This window comes from Lycium ferocissimum, chromosome 6, assembly GCF_029784015.1.
Source record: "Lycium ferocissimum isolate CSIRO_LF1 chromosome 6, AGI_CSIRO_Lferr_CH_V1, whole genome shotgun sequence".
Taxonomy (NCBI): domain Eukaryota; kingdom Viridiplantae; phylum Streptophyta; class Magnoliopsida; order Solanales; family Solanaceae; genus Lycium; species Lycium ferocissimum.
Window position 1 is genome coordinate 63,918,351 of NC_081347.1, and position 22,177 is coordinate 63,940,527.

General features: G+C 35.1%; 1 protein-coding gene across 1 annotated transcript; it reads right to left on the minus strand.

Annotated features, from left to right (window-relative positions):
* Positions 1-362: 362 nt before the first annotated feature.
* LOC132060015 (histidine kinase 4) lies at positions 363-10,121 on the minus strand. Its single transcript, XM_059452868.1, has 11 exons — positions 9,068-10,121; positions 8,011-8,244; positions 7,746-7,915; positions 6,585-6,803; positions 6,319-6,505; positions 6,174-6,225; positions 5,859-6,088; positions 5,597-5,695; positions 4,551-5,257; positions 2,325-2,816; positions 363-1,012 (listed from the first exon to the last, which is right to left on the minus strand). The coding sequence occupies exons 1-11, from the start codon at positions 9,407-9,409 to the stop codon at positions 763-765; spliced, it is 2,982 nt and encodes a 993-aa protein (XP_059308851.1). The 5' UTR covers positions 9,410-10,121; the 3' UTR covers positions 363-762.
* Between the last annotated feature and the right edge of the window lie 12,056 nt (positions 10,122-22,177).

A 22,177-nucleotide genomic window follows, 5' to 3' on the forward strand; every position in this document is an offset into this window, starting at 1 on the left:
TGTTGCTTTTTTGAAATACAGGGATATAAGAACTGATCAAAAGAAAATCCTTCAATGCTTGAATGCTTTAATTATCAGGATCTATGTTGCTTGGACTTTTCAAATATGCCGACCGTGTCGGGTCGTTCGAGTGCATTTTTGGAGGATGTGGCATGTATGAGACAGTATTTTGAAAAGTCCGAATTGAACAAGATAGGGCAGGATCACTGTTGAATAACACGTATGAGACAGTATTTTCACTGTTCGCCTGATTAATATTCGCTTAGATTTCTCCGACTTACACTGACCACAGAAATCTCAGAAGAGAACAAAGATGAACTAGAACTGCAGGAACCACAAAAAGCTGCAAACTAAGCTATGTGTAGATGGGAAAAAAGAAAGGTTTTAAATGAAAATAGTTATACAAATCAAGGAATTTGGTAGCTTCTCAGTTCAAAATATCAAAGGAAACCACAAAAAGCTATTAAGATTTTACTATTTTGACCTCCCCTTCCCTTTTAAATGTACATACAAGCCGGGGAGGGAAGATCTATTGCAGTATACAACAATATATACTTAACAAGCTAATCATGTCAAAGGTCTAAATTGGTTAGAAGCCGGTCACTTACTAAATGTTATCGTGCTAATAAGAAGCTATCCACGTCCATTAGCTAGTAGAAGTCAACAAAAATGCACCAGCAGAATGGTGAAAATTTGCTGGTCATGCATATCAGCCGAGAGGTGCAGAATTAGTAGGAATAGGAATTTAGCTATTGGTCCAAGTTAGGGCTCGGATTCAAAGAACTTAGATACAGCTTGATAAAGATTCTTTTCCTCGAATGGTTTTGAGACGTAACCATCCATCCCACAACGGAGGCATTTCTCTAACGTGGCATGAATTACATCAGCAGTCATGGCCAATATCGGCATGTGCCATCTGTGCCTCTTTGCAGCTCCATCACAGTTCAACTCTCTATTCTGTTGTTCATTTGCAATGCTCTCTAGTTCCCTAATTTGACGTGTAGCCTCGAACCTGCAATTTCAAAAGAACTAGATTAATAAACCTTTGTACTTCAAGTTCTTTGTATGATCGTGTTTAGTTACTCTTCTCTTTCCCTTGGTACAAAAGAACATAGACATGGTCAATATTTGCAAAGTTGATCATCTCTGTTGCTATGTACGCAACAAATAGTATCGGACTTCTGGTTAAAACATACTGCACCGTGAAGGGTCACAGACAAAGACAGGGAGTACATTTGTGAGGGTATTCTTAAATGTTGGAACTCTCAAATGATAGCAAACATATGAGTTATGGTACAAAGTAACATGCTGATTTTGGATTTAAGCCCTTGAATAATCTTTTGAGTTTCCAACTTGACTCAATCAAACAATTGTCTCCCTTTGGATCATTAAGCTCAATATCTTGAGGTAAGCAACACAAGAGTTAATAGGCCATCTTTTTTTGGGGGGTGGGAGGGGGGTGTGTGTGGTGGCAGTTTGGGGGGGGGGGGGGGGGGTGGACCCTATTAGTGTTCTAGTGATTTCCATGCAAAATTGGATTCTTAGAAGTAAAAAAAAGCATTAAAATAAAAATAAAGAGATGAATCATTTCCTGCTCTTCAGCACCATTCACAGTTCAGAAGTTACTTTGGATGAGAGTATGTTTCTATTCATGGTTCCAATGACCTCAAAGATTTCTTGCTATTAAGCAAATTCTAGTCTTAATAGGCGCTCAGAAGATCTCTATGGTTCCTACATTCAGTAGTTTTCTCGCAATTCAAAAATGCTTAGTCTTATTAGGCCCGGATAACCTCTTATGAAGTGAAGCTCCTTCATACCTTTTTGAAATCCATATTCTTCTTTAACATTAGGAACACTAGCATCATTCATGTTCACGGGTTCAAGCCGTGGAAACAGCCACTTGCAAAAAAGCAGGGTAAGGCTGCATGCTGCGTACAATAGACCCTTCTGGTCCGGTCCTTCCGTGGACCCGGCGCATTCCGGGAGCTTAGTGCACAGGGCATCATTCATGTTCACTAAGGTCAGGATATGTATTAAAGAATAGAGCTAAAACTGATTAGCAACAGTATGTGATGACTTATAAAGCCGCATTATTTCCTTGTAATACCCTAAAGCTTTTTATTAAGAACCTTTTCACATCATTTTGGAATCCGAAAACTTCTGACTGCTATCACCATTAAAATTATTGCACATACACTGACCAATCGGTATATATTATATGTTGGCAGAGATGGCATAGTTCAAATTTGCTCATCAAAAACTCGTAAGTGGAACTACTATGAAAAACGTCACTAGATAAGGAAAATGAAAAGTTTTGAACATACCCATCCATTTCCGGCATCTGAATATCCATAAAGCAGGCATCAAAATTGTGTGGTAACTGAAGCAATGCAAGAGCAGCTTTCCCACTCTCAGCGCACTCTACTTCAGCCCCAAACTTTTTGAGTGCACCAGCAGCAACCCTGCGATTTACTCTATTATCATCAACCACCAAAATTTTCTTACCACATAATAGGCCACGAAGCGAAGAAGATCCGTTGCATGTATCTTTTCCTTGACTCTTGTTGCCAATTCCAGTTAGCTGCTTAAGGCATGCAGCCATCATACTTGCTCTAAGTGGTTTCATTATCACTGCAAAACCTACTGCTTTAGCTTTTTCATCTTCAGTGTTGGTGATATTAGTCGCCAGAAGGATCATCTTAGGTAACTTGTACATGTGTCCATTTTGTTTGATGTCTGGAAAGTTTAGATTTAGGTCAACATCTTCAGATATCCACAAGTCCTTCTCGACCAGAATCATGTCCAGCTTCCTGTCACTGAGGCAAGATAACAAATGCTTATTTAATCAAGGGCTTTTTTAGTTTTTGGCCCAAAAGGCCGAAATTAATTACGGGAGCTAGCCAAAATATACAAAACATATCCACTGATTATGTATATTAAATGTGTATACAATATGTATGTTATATGTATATCCAAACCCCGCGCCTAGTGGCTGCTCTCTTTTTTTATGTATATTTTATGCTCCCCTGTCCCAATTTATATGACACTCTTTCCTTTTTGGTCAGTCCCAAAAAGAATGACACCTTTCTATATTTAGCAACAATTTAACTCCAAAATTTCCATTTTACTCTTAATGAAATGATTTCTGGCACAAAAGTTTCTTTGGCTTGTTTTAGACCATAAGATTCGAAAGTCTTCCTTTCTTAAACTCCGTGCTCAGTCAAATACCTTCATATAAATTGGGACAGAGGAAGTACTTAATATACAAAATCTATACATTTGCAGGCTATTTTGTAAATTAGATCACCAATACGTGTTGGACTGTAATCATCTCGTTGAACCTAATGCGTTCACTCAAAATCACATATCACTTGTAACATTTCTGGACTATCCCGGTTTGTTGTTCCCCCCTTTTTTGAGGGGATAGCAGCATTTTTATTTAGGTTATTCTTTGATAGAATTGAACATCCTGCTAAGACTGAAAATCCTCATGCAGGGAACTGAATAAGGAAAAATTTGTAATCTAGTGGCATTTCGAAGATCATCATTCCAGAAATGACAGATTTGGATATATTTCTACATCTAAATATTTTCCTATGTTACTGTTACCATTATCAAAAAAAAAAAATTTCCTATGTTGCCTTCTGGTAGTAGATATTCTAGATAATAGCTGGCAGGTGAAATGTGCAGAAATACAAGAATGAAACAATACTAATAAATATATTTCTGAAAAACTTAGATCGGTGAACATGTTTACTTTTACGCTGAAAAAGAAAAGAAAGATCAAACTTCAGTATGTTTCAATCCTTACGCAAATGCTTTTTTGTTATTAATTATGTGGAATTGGACCTCCCTTTTCTCCTCGTCTTCTCAATTAATATATACGCCAACTAAAAATAAAATTCCAATTTTCACTAAACAAGATCAGAGGGGGCCTAATGTGGTCAAAGGCATTAGCTTAGACCCTAAGATGAAAATAATACTCCCTCTCTCAATTTGTTTGTCTTAGTTTGACTCCGTTCAAAGTTTAACAAAATAAAGACGACTTTTGAATTTTGTGGTCTTAAATATGCCATGTAGTATGTTGGGTGTAAAAAGTTACTCCCTTTGTTCCAATTTATGTGACACTCGTTCCTTTTTAGTCAATCCTAAAAAGAATGACACCTTTTTATATTTAGTTATAATTTAATTTTAATTTTCTCATTTTACCCTTAATTAGATGTTTTATAGCTACACAAATATGTATGGCTTATTTTGGACCACAAGTTTCGAAAGTCTTCCTTTCATTTTTAAACTCCGTGCCCGGTCAAACACCTTCGCATAAATTGGGACGGAGGGAGTACTAAATATAGAAAGTGACACTCTTTTGTAATAAATAAACTAAAAAGGAAAGCAAGACAAACAAATTGAAACGGAGGGGGCAGTAATATGTCCTTGACATCCTCGAAGATGGTTAATCAAAGTAATACATGCTTGAAGTTTTGAATCACTTGCAGTCTTGCAGAGTATATAAAGCAAAAAAGAAGTTCGCCAAAGGATGAAAAACTTACTTGGAAACAACAGAACCATTTTTCCAAAGAGCAGCTGCTGCTTTCTTGATGCTACTGACAACTTCTGCCCGAATACCAAGTCTCTTCAGATGGTATCCTGTTACAGCGGCTCTTACGGGCTTTCCGTCGACTACTATAGCATTAAGTCCTTTAAATGAAGTAGGCAAATCATCGGAATGAGATTTTTTCAGATCGCCAACAGCATGTTTCTCGCATCTTAGTAAGTTAACAGTGAAAGAAAACGTGCTTCCAATCTTGGGACGGCTAATGAAGCTTATTTGACCACCCATCAGCTCGACAAGACATTTACTAATGCTTAATCCAATACCAGTTCCTCCATAGTTCCTAGATGTCGAACTGTCTGCCTGCATGAACGGAGTGAAAACTCGATCTTGTGCTTCTATAGGGATCCCGATCCCTGTATCCTCAACACTAACCATTATAGGAACACTCCGAGAGAGATCATCATTCACCACTTTCCTTGCGGATTCATAATACAATCCATTGCTAGGAATTATATTCCTAAACGTGTCCCGAGAGTTCTGGTGGCTATCAGCTGTTTCGTAACCACTTAAGGTCTCATAATGATAACCACTAGAAGAAATAACACTTTCAGATCCTCCATTCAAGCAGGTCTCTTTTTTGGCACCATCTTTTGTTTGTTCAGCCAGATGAACTTGGACAAATATATGCCCTTGTTCAGTGAACTGCCAAAGTATAAAATTTTGGTGATCATAATGATTCAAGTAAACACAGCTTGCGAAGTTCTAAAGCTTTAACATTTACTTGTTTGAATGAAACACCAAACGAGAAAGCAAATAAAAGGAGGAATATATCTCTTCTGCCTACTTCTTTTCTGTATGAAAAGGTAAATCTTGAATATCTCGGTTCACCAATTAAAGGGAAATTTTGTAATTTAGTTCTCCATTTTGCCTCTTTTTTTTTTTTCTCTTCCTTTATTTTTACCTCCTAGTTTCCAACAAAAAGTGCAAAGAGGGAGTTGTGCTTATGGTTCAGGGATGAGAAGATTGCCTTGTTTTACTTACTTTGACAGAATTGCCCACCAGATTTGTTATCACTTGTCTAAATCTTCCTGGATCCCCCATAACAATTTCAGGCACTTTATCCGAAACAAAGACGGCCAACTTCCAGAGATAACAGGTTGCAGATGCAGAAAAGACAGAAGAAGAGCAAGAAATTAGTAGTTGAAGACATAGTAGTTCAGCTTAACGCATAAACTAACAGACTATAACAATAAAATACTTAGATTATGAGAATAAAGGAAATTATGAATCTTTAAGGACGTACCTCAACACCTTTGCGCCTTGACTCTTCAGAGAATAAAGAGAGAACATCATCTAATATAGAACGAAGGTCAAATGGAACCGCCTCAAGTTCTAACTTGCCAGCTTCAATTTTGGCCCGATCAAGCACTTCATTTATCAATGTTATCAGTGACTTTCCACAAGCTTGAGCAGTTTGAGCATAATCTCTTTGAGTTGAACTCAGATCCGTATCAAGAAGCAGAGCAAGCATTCCTGAATTCACACTCAGGAAGTAGCGCATTTAGTTAAATTGCTATCGAGATAATTTTGCAAATGAATATAAGAAATAGCTCCTTACCTAGGATTCCATTCATTGGAGTTCTTATTTCATGTGAAACAGTAGCCAAGAACTGGAGATTAGCAAGAGAAAAAAATGCACGTCAACATCTCAAGATTAACGAAACAGAATAAAGAACCTCAAATTGGACAAGGTGTTAAGAAACCTGGGATTTGGCAGTATCAGCTGCTACAGCTTGAACCTTTAGCTCCTGCATTTTCTGGAAATCGTCCTCTACTTTATTAATGTGGCTAGCAGATTTGTAACCCGTGTATCCAATTAAGAGGAAGATGGTAAAAATAAAAACTGCAGTGGTCACTGCACCCCAAGATATAGGAGCTTCATAAAGATACCTGCAAAGGCACAAACATTTTAAGATTCTACGTTTACACGCTGCACTTGCTACAAAGTCAAAGAAGGATGAGTACTTACCTACAAATCATCTCATGCTTACGAAATGGATCACCAAAATCAAGCTTGCTTACATGCTTTAGTGAGGCATCACCATCTGGGTTCTGGTGTCCGTACATGATTAAAGGATCAGAAGAGTTTGTAACATCGTAGACATTTACAATAATTGGATGATTTGCAGCAAGTTGCCCAAGTAAACACTCAACGAGAGATTCAACATCAAAGGCTCCTCCAAGATACCTGCTTTGAGTTAAGGGAATACGATAGCTTCAATTTCAGATACGTGGAAAACAAAAATTTGGAAAGCCCTAATACCAAGTTCATACAGTTCCACACTAAACTCTACATATACCCCATGTCCAAATGATGTCCCTCATATTATTAGCTATCATTAGCACACAAAACGACATATTTAGAACGCAGTGTTACGTTTTATGGACTTAAGTGTTTTAGAAATTTTGCAGCTTTATAATTAGAAGGCATAAAGCTAGACTATATTTTCATTGTTAAATTAGTCATATAAAGGAAAAGAGAACCTAAGGATCGATCGTAATAGTCAGCAGTAAGTGCAGCTTGACAAGGCTACTTATAAATAATTTCATTGGTAAATTAGTCATATAAAGGAAAAGAGAACCTAAGGATTGAACCGTAATAGCAGCAGTGAGTGCAATTTGACAAGGCTAATAAATAATTTCATTTAGTTACTAATATAAAACTAGACACTAGTAACACATAGCTGGCTTTGACTAAAAGCTTTTAGTCTGTTGCTTCGTTAAAGAGGTAGAAGAAACTATTTTACCAAATAGCAACAGAACCTGCACTATTCTCACCCCATCACCTAGAAATCAACCAAAACCTATCTTCAAGTAATTAACGCTAAAACAAAAGCACATAATATTGGCTACTTGCAAGTCCCAAAAAATAGAATGAATCCTCCCTTTTATGTGGTTAGCACGGCGAATAGGCCTTTGCCTTCACATCTTTAAGAAATTGAACCAAGCTGCATATATTTCCATCAGCCGCCTTGTGGGAGCGAGAAGCAGAAGGAACAAAAGGCGCTAAGTTTGAGACTAAAAACGATGACTGGCATTAAGAGGCCGTACAAACCAAATGAACTGAACTTTTCTAAAGCAAAAAATGATAAGCAAATATCCTGAGACCATTGAGCAGGAAAACGCTTACCCTGCAGTGGCTTCAACACGTTCATGCTCGGTCGGGTTTTGCGGAAGCTTGGATTTGTAAACAGGGAATGTCAAAACAACACCAAGGTGATGAGAACCCAAAAGCCTGAAGGGGCTCGTAAGAACTGCCTTCCCATTGGACCTAGCTCTCAAGATGTTTTCGCGGTCCTCCTGAATAAAACAGCAAAAGCGCAGTCCAATACTATAAGCTAACAGAACTAACAAGAAGTTAAAAATTCATATAAGTATTGAATCTAATTTATTACCTCTCCAGACATCATGTCAAGTGATTCTATGTAGGAAACAGTTTCTTGAGAAAATATAACTGGAGAGTACTCATCTCTGATTGGTGAAGTCTCTCTTTCCATTGTTTTAATAGTCCATCCATGTTCTCTCTCAAATTCTTCCCTCTCTGAATTCAAAACTCTCTCTGCATATGCCACCCCACTTAATAGTGGCCTCTCAAAGGCTGTTCTAGCAGTGTACTCAGCAAAGGTTTTCTGCATTGTTAGTAAATAGAATCAGAGTCCAAATGAAGCAAAATAAATATTGAGATTCATATAGCTAACGCTAAGGGTGTGTTTGGTATCGAGGAAAATGTTTTTCCAATTTTCCCATGTTTAACAACAGACCCATGTTTAGTTGGCCAAAATGTTTTGGAACTAGGAAATATTTTCTCTAGGAAAACATTAAAAATGAGGAAAATGACTTCGTAGTGGAAGTAGAGAAAACGAGTTCCATAGGTTGCATTCCATGTTTATTATCTCCTACAAACCCACCCCAACGCCCCCAACCCAACCCCCTGACCACCCCGCCACCCCCGAACCCCCACTCCCCAATTCATCACACTCGTATATTGTTTTGCTAGATTAAATATAAATGTTATTGGACAATATTATTTTTTTTTGGCTTACTTACCAAACACTGGAAAATAAGTACGGTAAGAAATTCATCTATTTTCCAAGAAAACATTTTTAGGGAAACATTTTCTTTGGTTCCAAACACACCCTAACTAGTTTAGGATTAAGGGATAGTTGTTAAGAGGTTGAGCCAAACCCAAAAAAAAACATATGAAGCAACAGGTAAAGAATTAAAACTAATCAAAATTGCAAAAGAGAAAGCAATACACCAAGACCAAAAGAGAAATCAAACTATCCTCATTAAATTAACCAATTTCAAGAATTTTTTTGCAGTCCAAAATGAGAAATTAAGAGCAAACACCTTTGCAAAAGAGAAAGCAATACACCAAGACCAAAAAACTAACTAATTTCAAGAACTATTTTAGTCCAAAAATAGAAATCAAGACTACTAAAGAGCACAAACCTGATCAATTGCAGATGGATTCTTCCCATAATGGAAAGTTGAAACAAGTATAGCAAGAGCATGTACATGGTTCACACTAACACTAAATTGATCTTGTAACATTCTTGCTCTTTGATCACACATACTCACTAACCCTTCTTTTCTTTTCTCTTTTTGATTAGCATCCATAGAAAAATACATAGCAATGCTAAAAAATGTACAACAAATAATCCAAATAGCAAATAGCTTTGGAAGTAAACATTGTGATGGAACAAATCTATGCTTTCTTTTTGAATTAAATTGCTCATCATTCACTTTCACAGCTACCATATGATGACTTTGGCTTTGCATTTTCTCACCCATAACCACAAAAAAATTTCAAGATTCTTCTTGTACTACTTCAAATTTAACCCAACCATAAAAAAACAAGAAACCCCATATAAAGAAGTGAAGTAAAAATCATTGCTTTCTTGAAAAAGGACACCCTTACTTTTTTAAATCATAGGGAAAAGCAAAAAAATTTCACTACAAAATGTGTTAAAAAGCAAAAAAAAAAAAAAAAAAAAAAAAATCATTTCACGCCCACTATCATTAGAAATGGAAAGAAGAGAAAACCAACAAAGAGAAAGTACTATTGTTTTTAATTTTTTTTACACAAGCATGGCTTGACTGCAGTTCTAAAAAGATGAAAAAAAATAAAAAAACCCAAACTCCAAGAACTCAAAAGTGTTTGTCTGTTTATATAATACTTACAATGGGGTTATTTTTTTTATTTTTTGGACTAAAAAATGAGTAGCAATCTAATCATGTGCTATTTTTGTTATCTTGGTTTAACTGCAAGCGTGGAGTTAAGTTGAAGAATCAAGAAAATGAAGAGCATGTTCTCTGTTTTCTGTTACATTATTATGTGTGTATAAAATATTAGAGTACAACACTGAACTCAAAGAAACAAGAAGAGAGCTAAGCACAAACATACAAACAAAAACCAACCAAGAAAGAGAAAGAGATGAGTATAGAAGAGAAGACACTTTATCAATATTAAAACAGAGAACTAAAAGAATATAATAAGCAAATGGATAATATTAGTTACTCTTGTGTGAAAGAATACAATAAGTAAACGGATAGTATTAAGGGGTCGTTTGCCACATATGTATTCGTTTATGTTTATAACGTTTTTTCTCACTAAAGGTGTTTAATATCAAGCTTGATAATAGGGCTTGCAGAATTGCCTTTCTTTTGGGGTCTCTTAAATTTTGTCCTCATAAATCTTTAAATTTTGCCCTTCAAAAATAAAAAATTTGACCCATTTAACTTAAAGGAATTATCTAAATGCCTTATGGGGCGTTATGCATGCTCCGTGATAAAGTTGATAATTCCTTCACAATTATAATAAAAGTTTTCAAAAAAATAAGTTTCTACCCCAACTTATTTTTTTTTAAATTTTATATATATATATGCATTTTTTTTGTAACCACTTCAACTGTGTTAGAAATCGCAGTTACAAACATTTAAGCCTATAAAAATATTGAATCAAAATATGTACTTAATCCAAATTCTCACGTACTCTTTATCAATATTAAAACAGAGAACTAAAAGAATATAATAAGCAAATGGATAATATTAGTTACTCTTGTGTGAAAGAATACAATAAGTAAACGGATAGTATTAAGGGGTCGTTTTAGTTATGCTGATCACACATAACTTTAACTTTTATTCCGAATTATAGTTCCTTGATTATAATTTTTTTATTTTATGTTGGACTAATTTATCTCACTAGTGAGGTGGAGATAAAATAATAATAATATCAAAAAAATGGATGGAATAAGATGGGATATACAAGATTAAGGGCCCGTTTGGTCATGAAAAATTTTCACATTTTTCTAAAAAAACGTTTTCACTTTATTTGAAAATTAACGTTCATGGAAATTCCAAATACAATTGTATTTAGAATTTGAAAAACACCAAAAAACTTGTTTTCACTTTCCATACATTCAAACAACCAGATATTCTTTGCAAACTATGACCAAACACAACTCCAACTCCAACTCCAAAATATCAAATAAAGTAAAAAATATATGGTTTTCATGGCCAAGCGCCTACTACGTTTAGGATAATTTTATATCTTGTTTGGTTGAAGATATAAATTTATAACTTTAACCAAACAAGGTATAAATTTTATCCCAAGCTTAATTCCAAAATATCTCACTTTATCCCGTATACCAAAGACACTAGTTACTCTCTGTCTCCTAATTTAAGTGATATATTTTTCTTTTTAGTTTATTTCAAAACAGTGTTTTAAAAGGCGTTTTCGGGGCGAGCCCTGGGGCGGGGCGTACCAAAAATGCCCCGGGGCGATGGGTCGGGGAGAAAGTCCCCAAAGGCGTACGCCCAGCAATTTGGGGGCGTACGCCGGCGTTTGGGGCGAGTTTTTTTTTTGGGGCGTGTTGGGGCGTAAGCCGAAAAACTTCTTCAAACTAAAACGAAATTTATTAAATACGTCCTTAATATAATGCCCAAATTCTCAAAAGTCAACATGTAATTACTCAAATGTTTTAAAAAGGAACTGAAGCATTAAATTTAAAAGTCATGACCTTTTTTTATTGATAGAATGCCTAATATATATTCTTTTTCAATTATTTATCTTGTATTCTACTATCTCAAAAAAAGTAACGAGCAGTCACTTGTACTTGTAAGTAGCGCATAATAGATTGTTCTAATTAGTTTTTTTGTGAGGGTGGAGATATATATATATATATATATATATATATATGCTCCACCCCTAAAAAAAAATCTAATTAGAACAATCTATATATATATATATATATATATATATATATATATATATATATATATATATATATATATATATATATATATATACTTATTTATAGTTTTCTCCAATTTTTTACGCTATTTCACCTATTTAAAAGTATTTATTATAATTATATCATTTTATAAAATACTAAAAATTAAAACCCCATGGGGCTTACGCCCCGTGCCTCGGGCTTACGCCTCACTGAGGCAGACGTAAAACGCCCCGCCTTACGCCCTCGCCTTTTAAAACATTGTTTCAAAAAAAATTACTGTTACTATTTTTGGTTTAGAAATTGTATAACATTAAAATTCATATAGAGCGTGTTTGGATGGGCTTATTTTAAGCAGCTTATAAGCTATTTTAAACAGCTTATAGCCCAACTTATTTTTTTTGGCTTATAAGCTGTTTTCAGGTTATAAGCTGCTTTAAATAAACTAAGTCAAACGGCCCCAATTATTTTTTGAGCTTATTTTAAGCATAAAATGACTTTAAGCTGGCCAGTCAAACACTCAAAAAAACTTAAAACAACTTATAAGCAACTTATAAGCCAATCCAAACAGGCTCATACTACTTTTTAAACAGATAATTTATAATCACAAAAATATCAAAACTTAATTTTTAAGCCACAAATTTCTTAAAAAGAAATTTAAACTTCAAGTCTAATCAAATAATATTACATAAATGGAGACAGATAAAGGATATGGAAAATAACAATTGCGTTTATAGAAATGTTTTAGGTATAGTATATAGAATGACAATTCCGTCTCAATTCTAATTACTTTAAGTTAATTATTATATAGCTTATTTGAAAGAGTAGCGCATGACCATGTAGGCTTATAGCCCTCTATTAGTGTATTTGCCTAGCCCTCTATGAGTGTTTTCCCTTGATTTCTTCTGTGTCGAGAGTCTTTCGAAAACATCCTCCCTATCTTTCAAGGTGGAGTAAGGTCTGCGTACACTTTACCCTCTTCAAACCCCACATTATGGGATTCCACTGTTTATGTTGGTGTTGTTGCTGTTGTACTTTTATTAAATATATTAAGTATTTAATTACAAATTTAATAACCAAAATAAATTATAAATTTGATGGTAGATAGAAAACACATAAATTACAAATTTTAATTTCGTCTTTTACTTTACCGTGCTTATGACCTGATTTTCAGTTTTCATGTGGAATTTTTTATATTTAGGTTGTCAGAGAGACAACTTGGATTCAAAAAGCTAATAAGTGAGCTTAGAGCAATGGTTCAATGAACTGAAATAGCATCCCAAGTTACCATTCATTATCTTTATATAATTTCTTAATACAATAATAGCAAAATTGAAAGGTATCTCATTTTCCTTACTTTTTAAAAACATTTGATCAAAATTGAGGATTTTTGCATATGTATACACGTCCCATCTTAACGTTACTTCTGTTTCCCTCTTTTTAATTTTTTAAAAGAAATGCAATCTTTTGGAAATCTCAGCTAGGCATTTTTTTTCCTTCCGTGTCTCTCTGACCTTTTCACCACCACATGGGTCTGTGATAACCTTTATTATTATTGAAAGGAAAAAAGTGAGCATATGCACTTGTGGACCGATGGGCGCTAATAAAATTTTTAAATATTATAATGTATAACTTATGTCCATTTAAATATAAAGTTTGATTTTAAAGTAAAAAGCAGCTAATAAATGGGGGGTAAAAGTGCAAATGACTACAGGGTCAATCAGGCATCAGGTTTCTGAGCAGAGTTGAACTGCAGCAGGGGCTGATGAGTTGGAGTCACCCAAAGGAATATATATAACATTTTTATATCAAATCAACTAATTTCATTTTATAATATTATAAAAAATTATTACTCGATCCATTTCAATCTGTTTGTCTTAAGTCAGTTTAAAAAACAATATCTTCTTTCTTTTTTGGTAATCATTTAGTTTCAACTTTACGCGTGATATGTTTATGACTTCAATATTAAAGGAGTATTTTGATAATTTCTACATATCTAAGATCGCAAGATTGAACGATCTTATTTATTTTCTTAAACTCTGTGTCACGTGACAAACAAATTGAACCGGAGGAAGTATGAATTTCTCCAATAAGTTTCACTATAACCGTCAGTCTTCTGCAATTCTTTTTCTATATTTGGATTTGAATCTGCAATGTGAGCATGCTCACACAGGTGACGTTCAAATCCGTTAATTTGAGATCTTGAGTTCTAGTCACGCAAATTAAAAGGAAAAAGCATTTTTCTCCCTTATAATAATTTTTCCAGAATTCAAATTAGTTGGATAAGATAGTTTGGATAATGATGCTTAAAGATTTGAAGGAAAAAAAGGCTTTTGTTTAGTTTACTACTTATTCTTTTGGAAAAGAAAATTCAGGGAAAATGAAGTGTAAGTGTGCTCGGGGGCGGAGCTAGCCCTTCGAGCGTGAGTTCGGCCAATCTAGTAACTTTGGTCCGAATCATATATTTATATTAAATTTTTTGTCAAATATATACAAATTATTAATTTAGAACCCAATAACTTTAAAGAATTAGAATTTCAAACTCACAACCTTTAAATTCTTACTTCGCCATGAGTGTGCTAAGTATTATATTGAAGAAAAGAAAGTAGAAATCGCTTTCAAAATATCTTTGAGAAAATGACGTCGACACAAGGATCAGATCTTATTCCTGTTAAATTACGTCAATGTCCAAGTGTTCTTGACCCAATTTGGATTTTGAAAAAGGAAAAAAAAAAAAAAAAACTCATGGTTATAATTTCTGTTAATTCTCTTCCCTTTTCCTTTTTATTTTAGTTTTAGCCTTCTAGTCTTTTTTGTTGTATTTCTTTTTTGACAAATTTTCAATTTCGCCTTCTAGGGCGTGTTTGTATGATGGAAGTTTTTTATATTTTCTCAGAAAATAAGTAATGTTCTTAATCATTTGTTGTATTTACTACGCAAGTTGGAAAACGACACTTTAAGAAAGATTTGCATAGATGAAAAAGATGTTTTCACTTAAATTTTTAAAGAAAACATTTTTCTCCATTTTCTCCTATTTTGAGGGAAACATTTTTCATAATATTATATGCAAACAAACAAAAGAAAATACGATTTTTTTTTTTTATCAAAGTCATTTAACTGTGTTTTTTAACACAAAAGTCATAAAACTTTGAGCTTACTAACACAAAAATTACACCTACCGAAAAATTCAATTTCCGATGGGTAATGGTTTTTTTTTTTTTACTTTAATCTAATAGATACAAATCCAATTAAAAAAGAACCGACCGGACCCAAAAATCATATGCAAATATTAAAATACCAAAAGGGTGAATAAATTTGAAAAAAAAATATCACAAGATTATTACTTCCAATGAAATAGTAATAACTATTACTCCATAAAATTCAGTTTCCTACTATCCAACAAAATGTAACACTTTCAATATAATTGGGAAAAGGGCCAATATGTCCTAGATTGGAAAAAAGAAGAAGTTGTTTCCGGTAATTAACCAAAGTTAACAAGTATTTACATCAAGCAATATAATATCTACGAAGGTAAGTTTTCCCCAAGAACAACTCTCAAAAAAAAATGTTGAGCATATAAAAAAATAAGGACAAGCTTATCCACGGTCATGTCCTCATCCGATACATTTTGTTTGCATATCACAATCACGAGAATTTCACCATCTTACAATTAGCATCACAAGCCACGACATTTTATTTCCACACGTTCTTGGCTTGAGAGCTCCTAGAGATAAGGATTGTATATTTGGTGGAAGGGTTGGTTCCGTTTCTTTAATAATTATAATTTCTGCATATGAGTTTTGGTCGGGTCGGTTCTTTTTAATTGAGTTCATATGTATTTGATTAAATATAAAAAAGAATATAAAAATATCATCCAAAGGAAGGTGTGATTTTTGTGTTAGTAAGCTCAAAGTTTTATGACTTTTGTGTTAGAAAACATAATTAAGAGACTTTGATGAAAAAAGTGATAACTATATGACTTTTGTGTTGGAAAAAGATAGTTAGGTGACTTTGGTTAAAAAAAGTAATAGTTATGTGACCATTTATGAAATTTACCAGATTAACAACCACAGGCTGACTTTAAACCTTCAAAATCAACATTAAAAAAAAAAAGAGAAAATAATCAAAGTTTTTTTCCTTAATAAGGAATATGGTGAATGAAAGAGATTTGGAAATTTGGAAGCAATACACAATATAGTTTGATAGCTAACTTATATAATTCAATGCAGGAAATTCCAAGAGAAGCTAGGGGAGCAGTGAGAATGGATAAGGCTCAAATGCCAAATTTCAAAATTAGAAGGTCAAGAAGAAGATGAAGTACAAATATAAGAGGAACATGAGAAGCTGCAAGCAAATAAAGAAGGAAGAACTCAATCAGAAGCATTGAAAGGAGCGTGATTTTTTGTATAAAATGATAGGCATTTTTGCGAGGCTGTTGGAAGCACCTTCATTAGGAATGTGTTACAAGTCCATTGTAAAATGAGTAGGCTTTTCCTGTACTAAAGTTATGATGTCCCTTGAGTAGATATAGTCTTCTGTAATGAGAACATAGCTTATTAGAACTTCTTCTAATTGGTTAATGTTCTCTTAGCTTATAGGGGCTAGTAGTAAGAAGAGGATTGTCCTCACAAATGTAAAAAGGGAGTCGAACAAGAATAAGTGCGCGCACCATACTCTATAAATGAATATATAAAAGATATTCAAAATTAAAAATTTCCTTGTGTCCTACATATAAGTAAGTTAAATGTCAATCTGGTCGCACATATTCAAATTGGCGGTCATACCACTCTTGACTATTTTTTGTTGGCTCGGTGCTGGCACTAGTTTGATTTCTGTTATATATTAATATTAAATTAAATAATAATAGTGGTAACTTTCATATCAAGAAAATAGTATCAAGTCGATCAAATAATCATTTCATTGCACTAACGTTTATTTGCTTTACACAATATGCTTGTACAATTGCTTGCCAAAGCTGGTACTAGTTTAAAAATAGCATAAATTTGGCTTAAATCATGAAAGTAGTCAAAACTAAATATTTTCTAAACGTCAAAGTTCAATTATTTGTGACGGCGTTGACAGCAAATATTTGACTCTAGCCTGTGTTTGGTTCTGCGTACGGAAAATATTTCACTGAAAAATAAGTAATTTATCAATTATTATTTTATATTTAATAAGTAAGCAAAATGTAAATTATACATGAGGAGTGGACGTGGGCGTGGGAGCAAGGGGCAGAGGTGGAGGGGGATGGGTCTTGAGGGATGGGGAAGAGTGGGGAAAATCACTTACAAAACTTATTTTTCATAAGATTAACGACGAACATTCCCATGATTTTTAAGGAATTTTATTTTCCAAACAAATAATTTTAAAATATTTTGAACAACCAAATATAAAAAAATCGGATAACATTTTTCATAAAATATCTTTCTCCATATATACTAAAACACCCTGAGTACGTTCTAAGTGTCCGTAAAATTAAAGTAATGGGTTACTTTTAGAAGATGAAACATGCATCTACACTATGATCATAAGGGTGCATGGATATCCACGTAGAAAATAATTTGAGAAAATTACACCCTATGTCAATTAGGATAGCAATACTACTAAAATTGACCCATTTTGTCAAATCTTTCAGAAAATGACCCACTCCCTCTCTACACCCACGCCATCCTCCTCATTTGACCATCCGGTTCCCGTCCAAGTCAACTCAGAGAGTCAAACTCACCGAGTCACTCCAATCCGATACCTTAAAGCTTCTAGAATGGCCCGCTGTGTGCTGTCGCTCACCCCCTTCACTTCAACATCCATGGGATACGCCGCCGCATAATCTGCTCAGATTCCGTTGGGTAAAACTCCTAAAGAGAGCAATAAACTCCTCTGTCAAACCTCTGCAATCGAGGCAGTTCCTCGGCCGTTGGATTTCTCTGGAATTGAGGATGTTTCTCCCATTTTTGATGGTGCTGTTGATGGCGGAATACTCTCCATGTTTATAATATTGTATATGGGTCTATGGGTGTATAGGGGTATATGGGTTATAATATTGTATATGTGTATATGGGTGTATGAGTCCGGAACCAAAATGCCCCAAAAAAAAATATTTTGAACCAAAATACCCCAACAAAAAAAATGTTACCAAACTACCTTTAGCGCAGTAATTTACTGCGCTAAAGCAGTTAATGGGGACGGCTATAGCGCAGTAAATTACTGTGAGTTAACTGCTATAGCGCAGTAAATTACTGCGCTATAGTGTCCCTCCTTTTTTTTCCGGCCCTTTTGGTTAACCCTTCTTCCATTACACTTTTTAACGTACTTTGACCATAGATTAATCATGCTTCGGGACCCTGAAACTTCAATATTTTATATAGAATCCTACTTATTTTTGTGCGATTAATAAGGTAGGATCAATACATCAAGAATACACAAAAGTTCGGATGGCCGTTTTAGTGGTTGAAAAGTGCTCGAACGCCATTTTCGTTTGAAGGCTCGGTGACATTAGCTTGAAGTTCTTTACGAATACTTAAACTTGTTCATTAATAATTAATCAAAAGTTAGTCAAAATGGCAGAATTCATACAACAACAAAAAAAAAAAAAAAAAAAAACTTAATTAAATTGCATCATTCATAACCTTGAGTAAATGAAAATACTTAAACTTGTTCATTAAGAAGAAACCCAAACTTTTTAAAATACAATCATCAAAGTAAGAAAAAAACTTAAAAAACATTCATCAATTAATGCCCTTGAGTTGATCTTCCGCCACCACCGCGAGATGTGCCATCACTACTAGAGGTACTTCCACCACGAAAGTTTCCTCCACCACGAGAGGTACTTCCACCGCGAGATGTAGTTTGATCACCGTGCCGTAAGGGACACTTGCGCTTATCATGACCAACATAATTACAAAATGAGCATTTTGAATTGTATCTCCCGGTGGAACATCCATTTCATTATGAATACGCGAGTATGCATTCTTTCCGAATTTACGGATAAATACTTTATTTGCAACAATTGAAAATGGATCCGTGGCCAATAACTCTCTACTAAGTGGGTAGAACCTTCCAAAGATACGTTCTTGCATAATTTTCAACTGTATATTCCTCAGCCATGTACGGGGAGGCGTTCTTTCCCATTGCGATAAAACACTTGAAGGCATGAGAACATGGCATGTGATATGATTGCCACTTGCCGCATGTGCATATTCTTGGAATCTCACAAATTGTGTGGACGTTACCTCCTTTACCTTGGTGCACACTTGTTGTGAGCTCAAATATGCGCTCTGCAGGGTTGTACTCTATCCGGTCATGTTTCTGAGCCTTATATTTGTGGTACTCGAACAGTTTTGACGGTTTTGGCATCTATCTTAGACCTGCTGTTGCATGTGCTTTGGCCTGTTTTGATCTACTGGAGAACCACTCCACAACCTACTTAAATGCCATTCTCACCAATGCGGTGACGGATAGTCCCCGTGCAGATTACAACAAGCCATTGAATGACTCGTAGCCGTTTGTTTGTTGTGCAGACCCCATCGCCTACCTTCATCCCGGTGTAATGTCCATTTGTCTTTATCAATTGCATTCAACCGTGGAAGGCTTCCTCATTCGCCCGCCTAATAATGTCCATCCGGAGGTTAAACTTCTTCTCCCGATAATGCTCAAGGTGCGCCCACATCCAATTGCAAAGTCTTTGGATTCGATATGCCTTTTGGAAGTTTGCCTTCAAATGCCTTAAACAATAACGATGGTAAGCAAAGGGTGGTCGTGACCCCCCGCAAATTGAACATATTGTGCAATATGCTAGCATGTTCGTCCGATATCACACATATTCCCATGCGATCCTTAATAACGTGTTGCCTTAAGTAGTCCAAAAACATACCCCACGTACTAATGCTCTCATTAGCTGCAATTGCAAAAGCTAGAGGGAATATAGCTCCATTTGCATCCATTCCAACTCGCTATTAGTAGCTTTATGTCATACTTCCCGTACACACGTGTTCCATCTATTGATATTACAGTGCCAATGAGCAAACCCATCAATGCATGGTTTGAAGGCCCAAACACAAAATCAAAAATATTATCGGGCACACCAGTGCTTCGATTTGAGCTTTCATTCAACAACGATGCCATGATTGAAGTGTTGTAGAGCCGCCATGTATCTCGGCAACGTCTTGAAAAGAGCCTCCCAATTGCCGAAGACTATCTCATGTGCACGCCTACGCCCAAGATACGCCTTCCTCCTAGTAACAAGTTTCTTGTATACTTTCGGACGGCCTCTATTACAATCTTTAATAGGGAACCCGAAAAAGTTGAAATATCGGATATAACAACGAGGAACATTATATTAACACCAAAAATAAAATAAACTTAGGCGAAGGGATACCTTGGGTTTTCTCTAATGTCGCCAACTAATACACGCGCAATCAAATTAGTATCTAGATTGCAATGATCATTCGGGAGGTCACCCATATCGCAAGTGTGCTTTGTGTAGAACTTTGAAATAGTCCACATCTTTTCAAATAGTTCCTTACCACTGAGCATCCATTCGCGACCCCTTGATATTTTCGACTTGCGGACCAATCGCCAAAGTTTTCGTGTGGAATCGTCAACTTTAAACTCCCTCATCCCCCGGATGCAATAAATCTTAACTGACCACTTTGCAATGATTTTTTTCGAGCCGAAAATCATCCCTTTTTCAATATGAGCCTTTTGTTTTAAAAGATCCACTGGCTCTTTCCACAAACTTCGCCGAATATGATCATCATCCCTAGTAAAGACAAAGGCATCTGGGCGATCTTGAAGATGATCAAGATAGGGGATCTCATCGGAATGCCACTGAATTAGGTCGACTCTTCTTTAACATTGAAATTGCTTTGCTGAACCGAGTCGACTCTTGCCGTTCAAATGGTTGTTGGAATTCGGTTCCTTCTCGTGTCTTGACTGTTCATCATGTCTTGCAACAGTTCTACTTGATGTTGAGGATTAGTTCCAACCTCAATCTCATCGTCACTTTCCTCCGCATTAGGTATTTCCTCACTATCGCTGGATGATGTCACTATATAATCCGGACCATCCATAGCAGGCCTTTGCCTATAATTTGGTGCAACCACCACATTCTCCTACATAAGAAATTAGGGTCTTTTAACTACTACACATCAAATAACACTATTGATGTTAAAAAAATAGACGTCCGATAGTAATCAACCGCACCGAAACTTAAGGAAGAACCATCGCTTTGAGTTGTTGGATAGGAGGATGTTCCAACCCGATTCATCCATCCCCGATTGAGAGACCGTCCGATATGATCCATATCGTGTATAACCCCTAAATAATATAATCGACATCATTAGTAGCATTCGGTGCCCACACATAATAATAATAATAATAATAATAATAATAATAATAATAATAATAATAATAATAATAATGTAAAAAATGAATATTTACCACTTTTGTCAAATTGCCGACTTAAACTATTCAGAGGCATTTGGCTAGTCAAAATGCTTTCATAGATACTCATGTCAGGGTAATTGTGTTGATAAGTAGGTTCCGTTTGAGTGACTTCGACCTGAATTATAGACGGGGCTTCCCGACGAGGTCTATTTCGGGCTTCCCGAGGAGCCCTAGCCATGAATTCAAGTCGATTAATGGGGACTTTCTCTATATACATTTCAAAGACGTTTAAAGTTATTTATTGCCTATAATCATAAGGCGCCTTCAAATAATCGACCAAAGAATTATCGTCTTGAATGTACCAGCATCGTCCATAACTAGTTACACCTTGCGGCGTAAATGACGTTGGATATTTTTCAATTATATTTAGATCAAAATCACTTCTACTAACTTGTAGTTTATTACACAAGGCTTGGAGTAGTTTTGAGAATTTTAAGTCAAGTGGAAACTTAATATGGTATTTTGGGGAAGAATTATAGTGCAAATTATTTTCCTCGAATATAATTTGTCCGTCCCAGAATAAAGAAACTCTAATTCTTGGAACATCTGCCATATTTTGAATAATTTAGGAGGAATACAAAATGCAAAAACTAGATGAAACTTCAATTTTTTTGCTTTTTTTGCCTTATACGAACTCGGTATTAATAGGATTTGAAGTTTGAATATAGAACCAACGCATGCATGCAATTACAGTGTCTTGCAGTGTTACGTCAAATCAAATTAAGTGCGGAGTTGCATAACGCATGAAATAACTGCGTTATCCCAGCAGAACAGCGCAGTAAATTCTTGCGTTGATACGTCACACGCATATATGATAAAATCTTTATTATGACGGTATAACGCATTAATTTAATGCGTTATACTGGTATAACGCAAAGATTTT

What these genes read in the sequence shown, in the direction of transcription:
- LOC132060015 (XM_059452868.1), bottom strand. Translation starts at nt 9,409, where the DNA reads ATGGGTGAGAAAATGCAAAGCCAAAGTCATCATATGGTAGCTGTGAAA. An exon ending in AAGCATGAGATGATTTGTAG is followed by an intron (nt 6,506 to 6,584) that starts GTAAGTACTCAT and finishes GTGCCTTTGCAG; the next exon opens with GTATCTTTATGAAGCTCCTA. An exon ending in TGGTGGGCAATTCTGTCAAA is followed by an intron (nt 5,258 to 5,596) that starts GTAAGTAAAACA and finishes ATACTTTGGCAG; the next exon opens with TTCACTGAACAAGGGCATAT.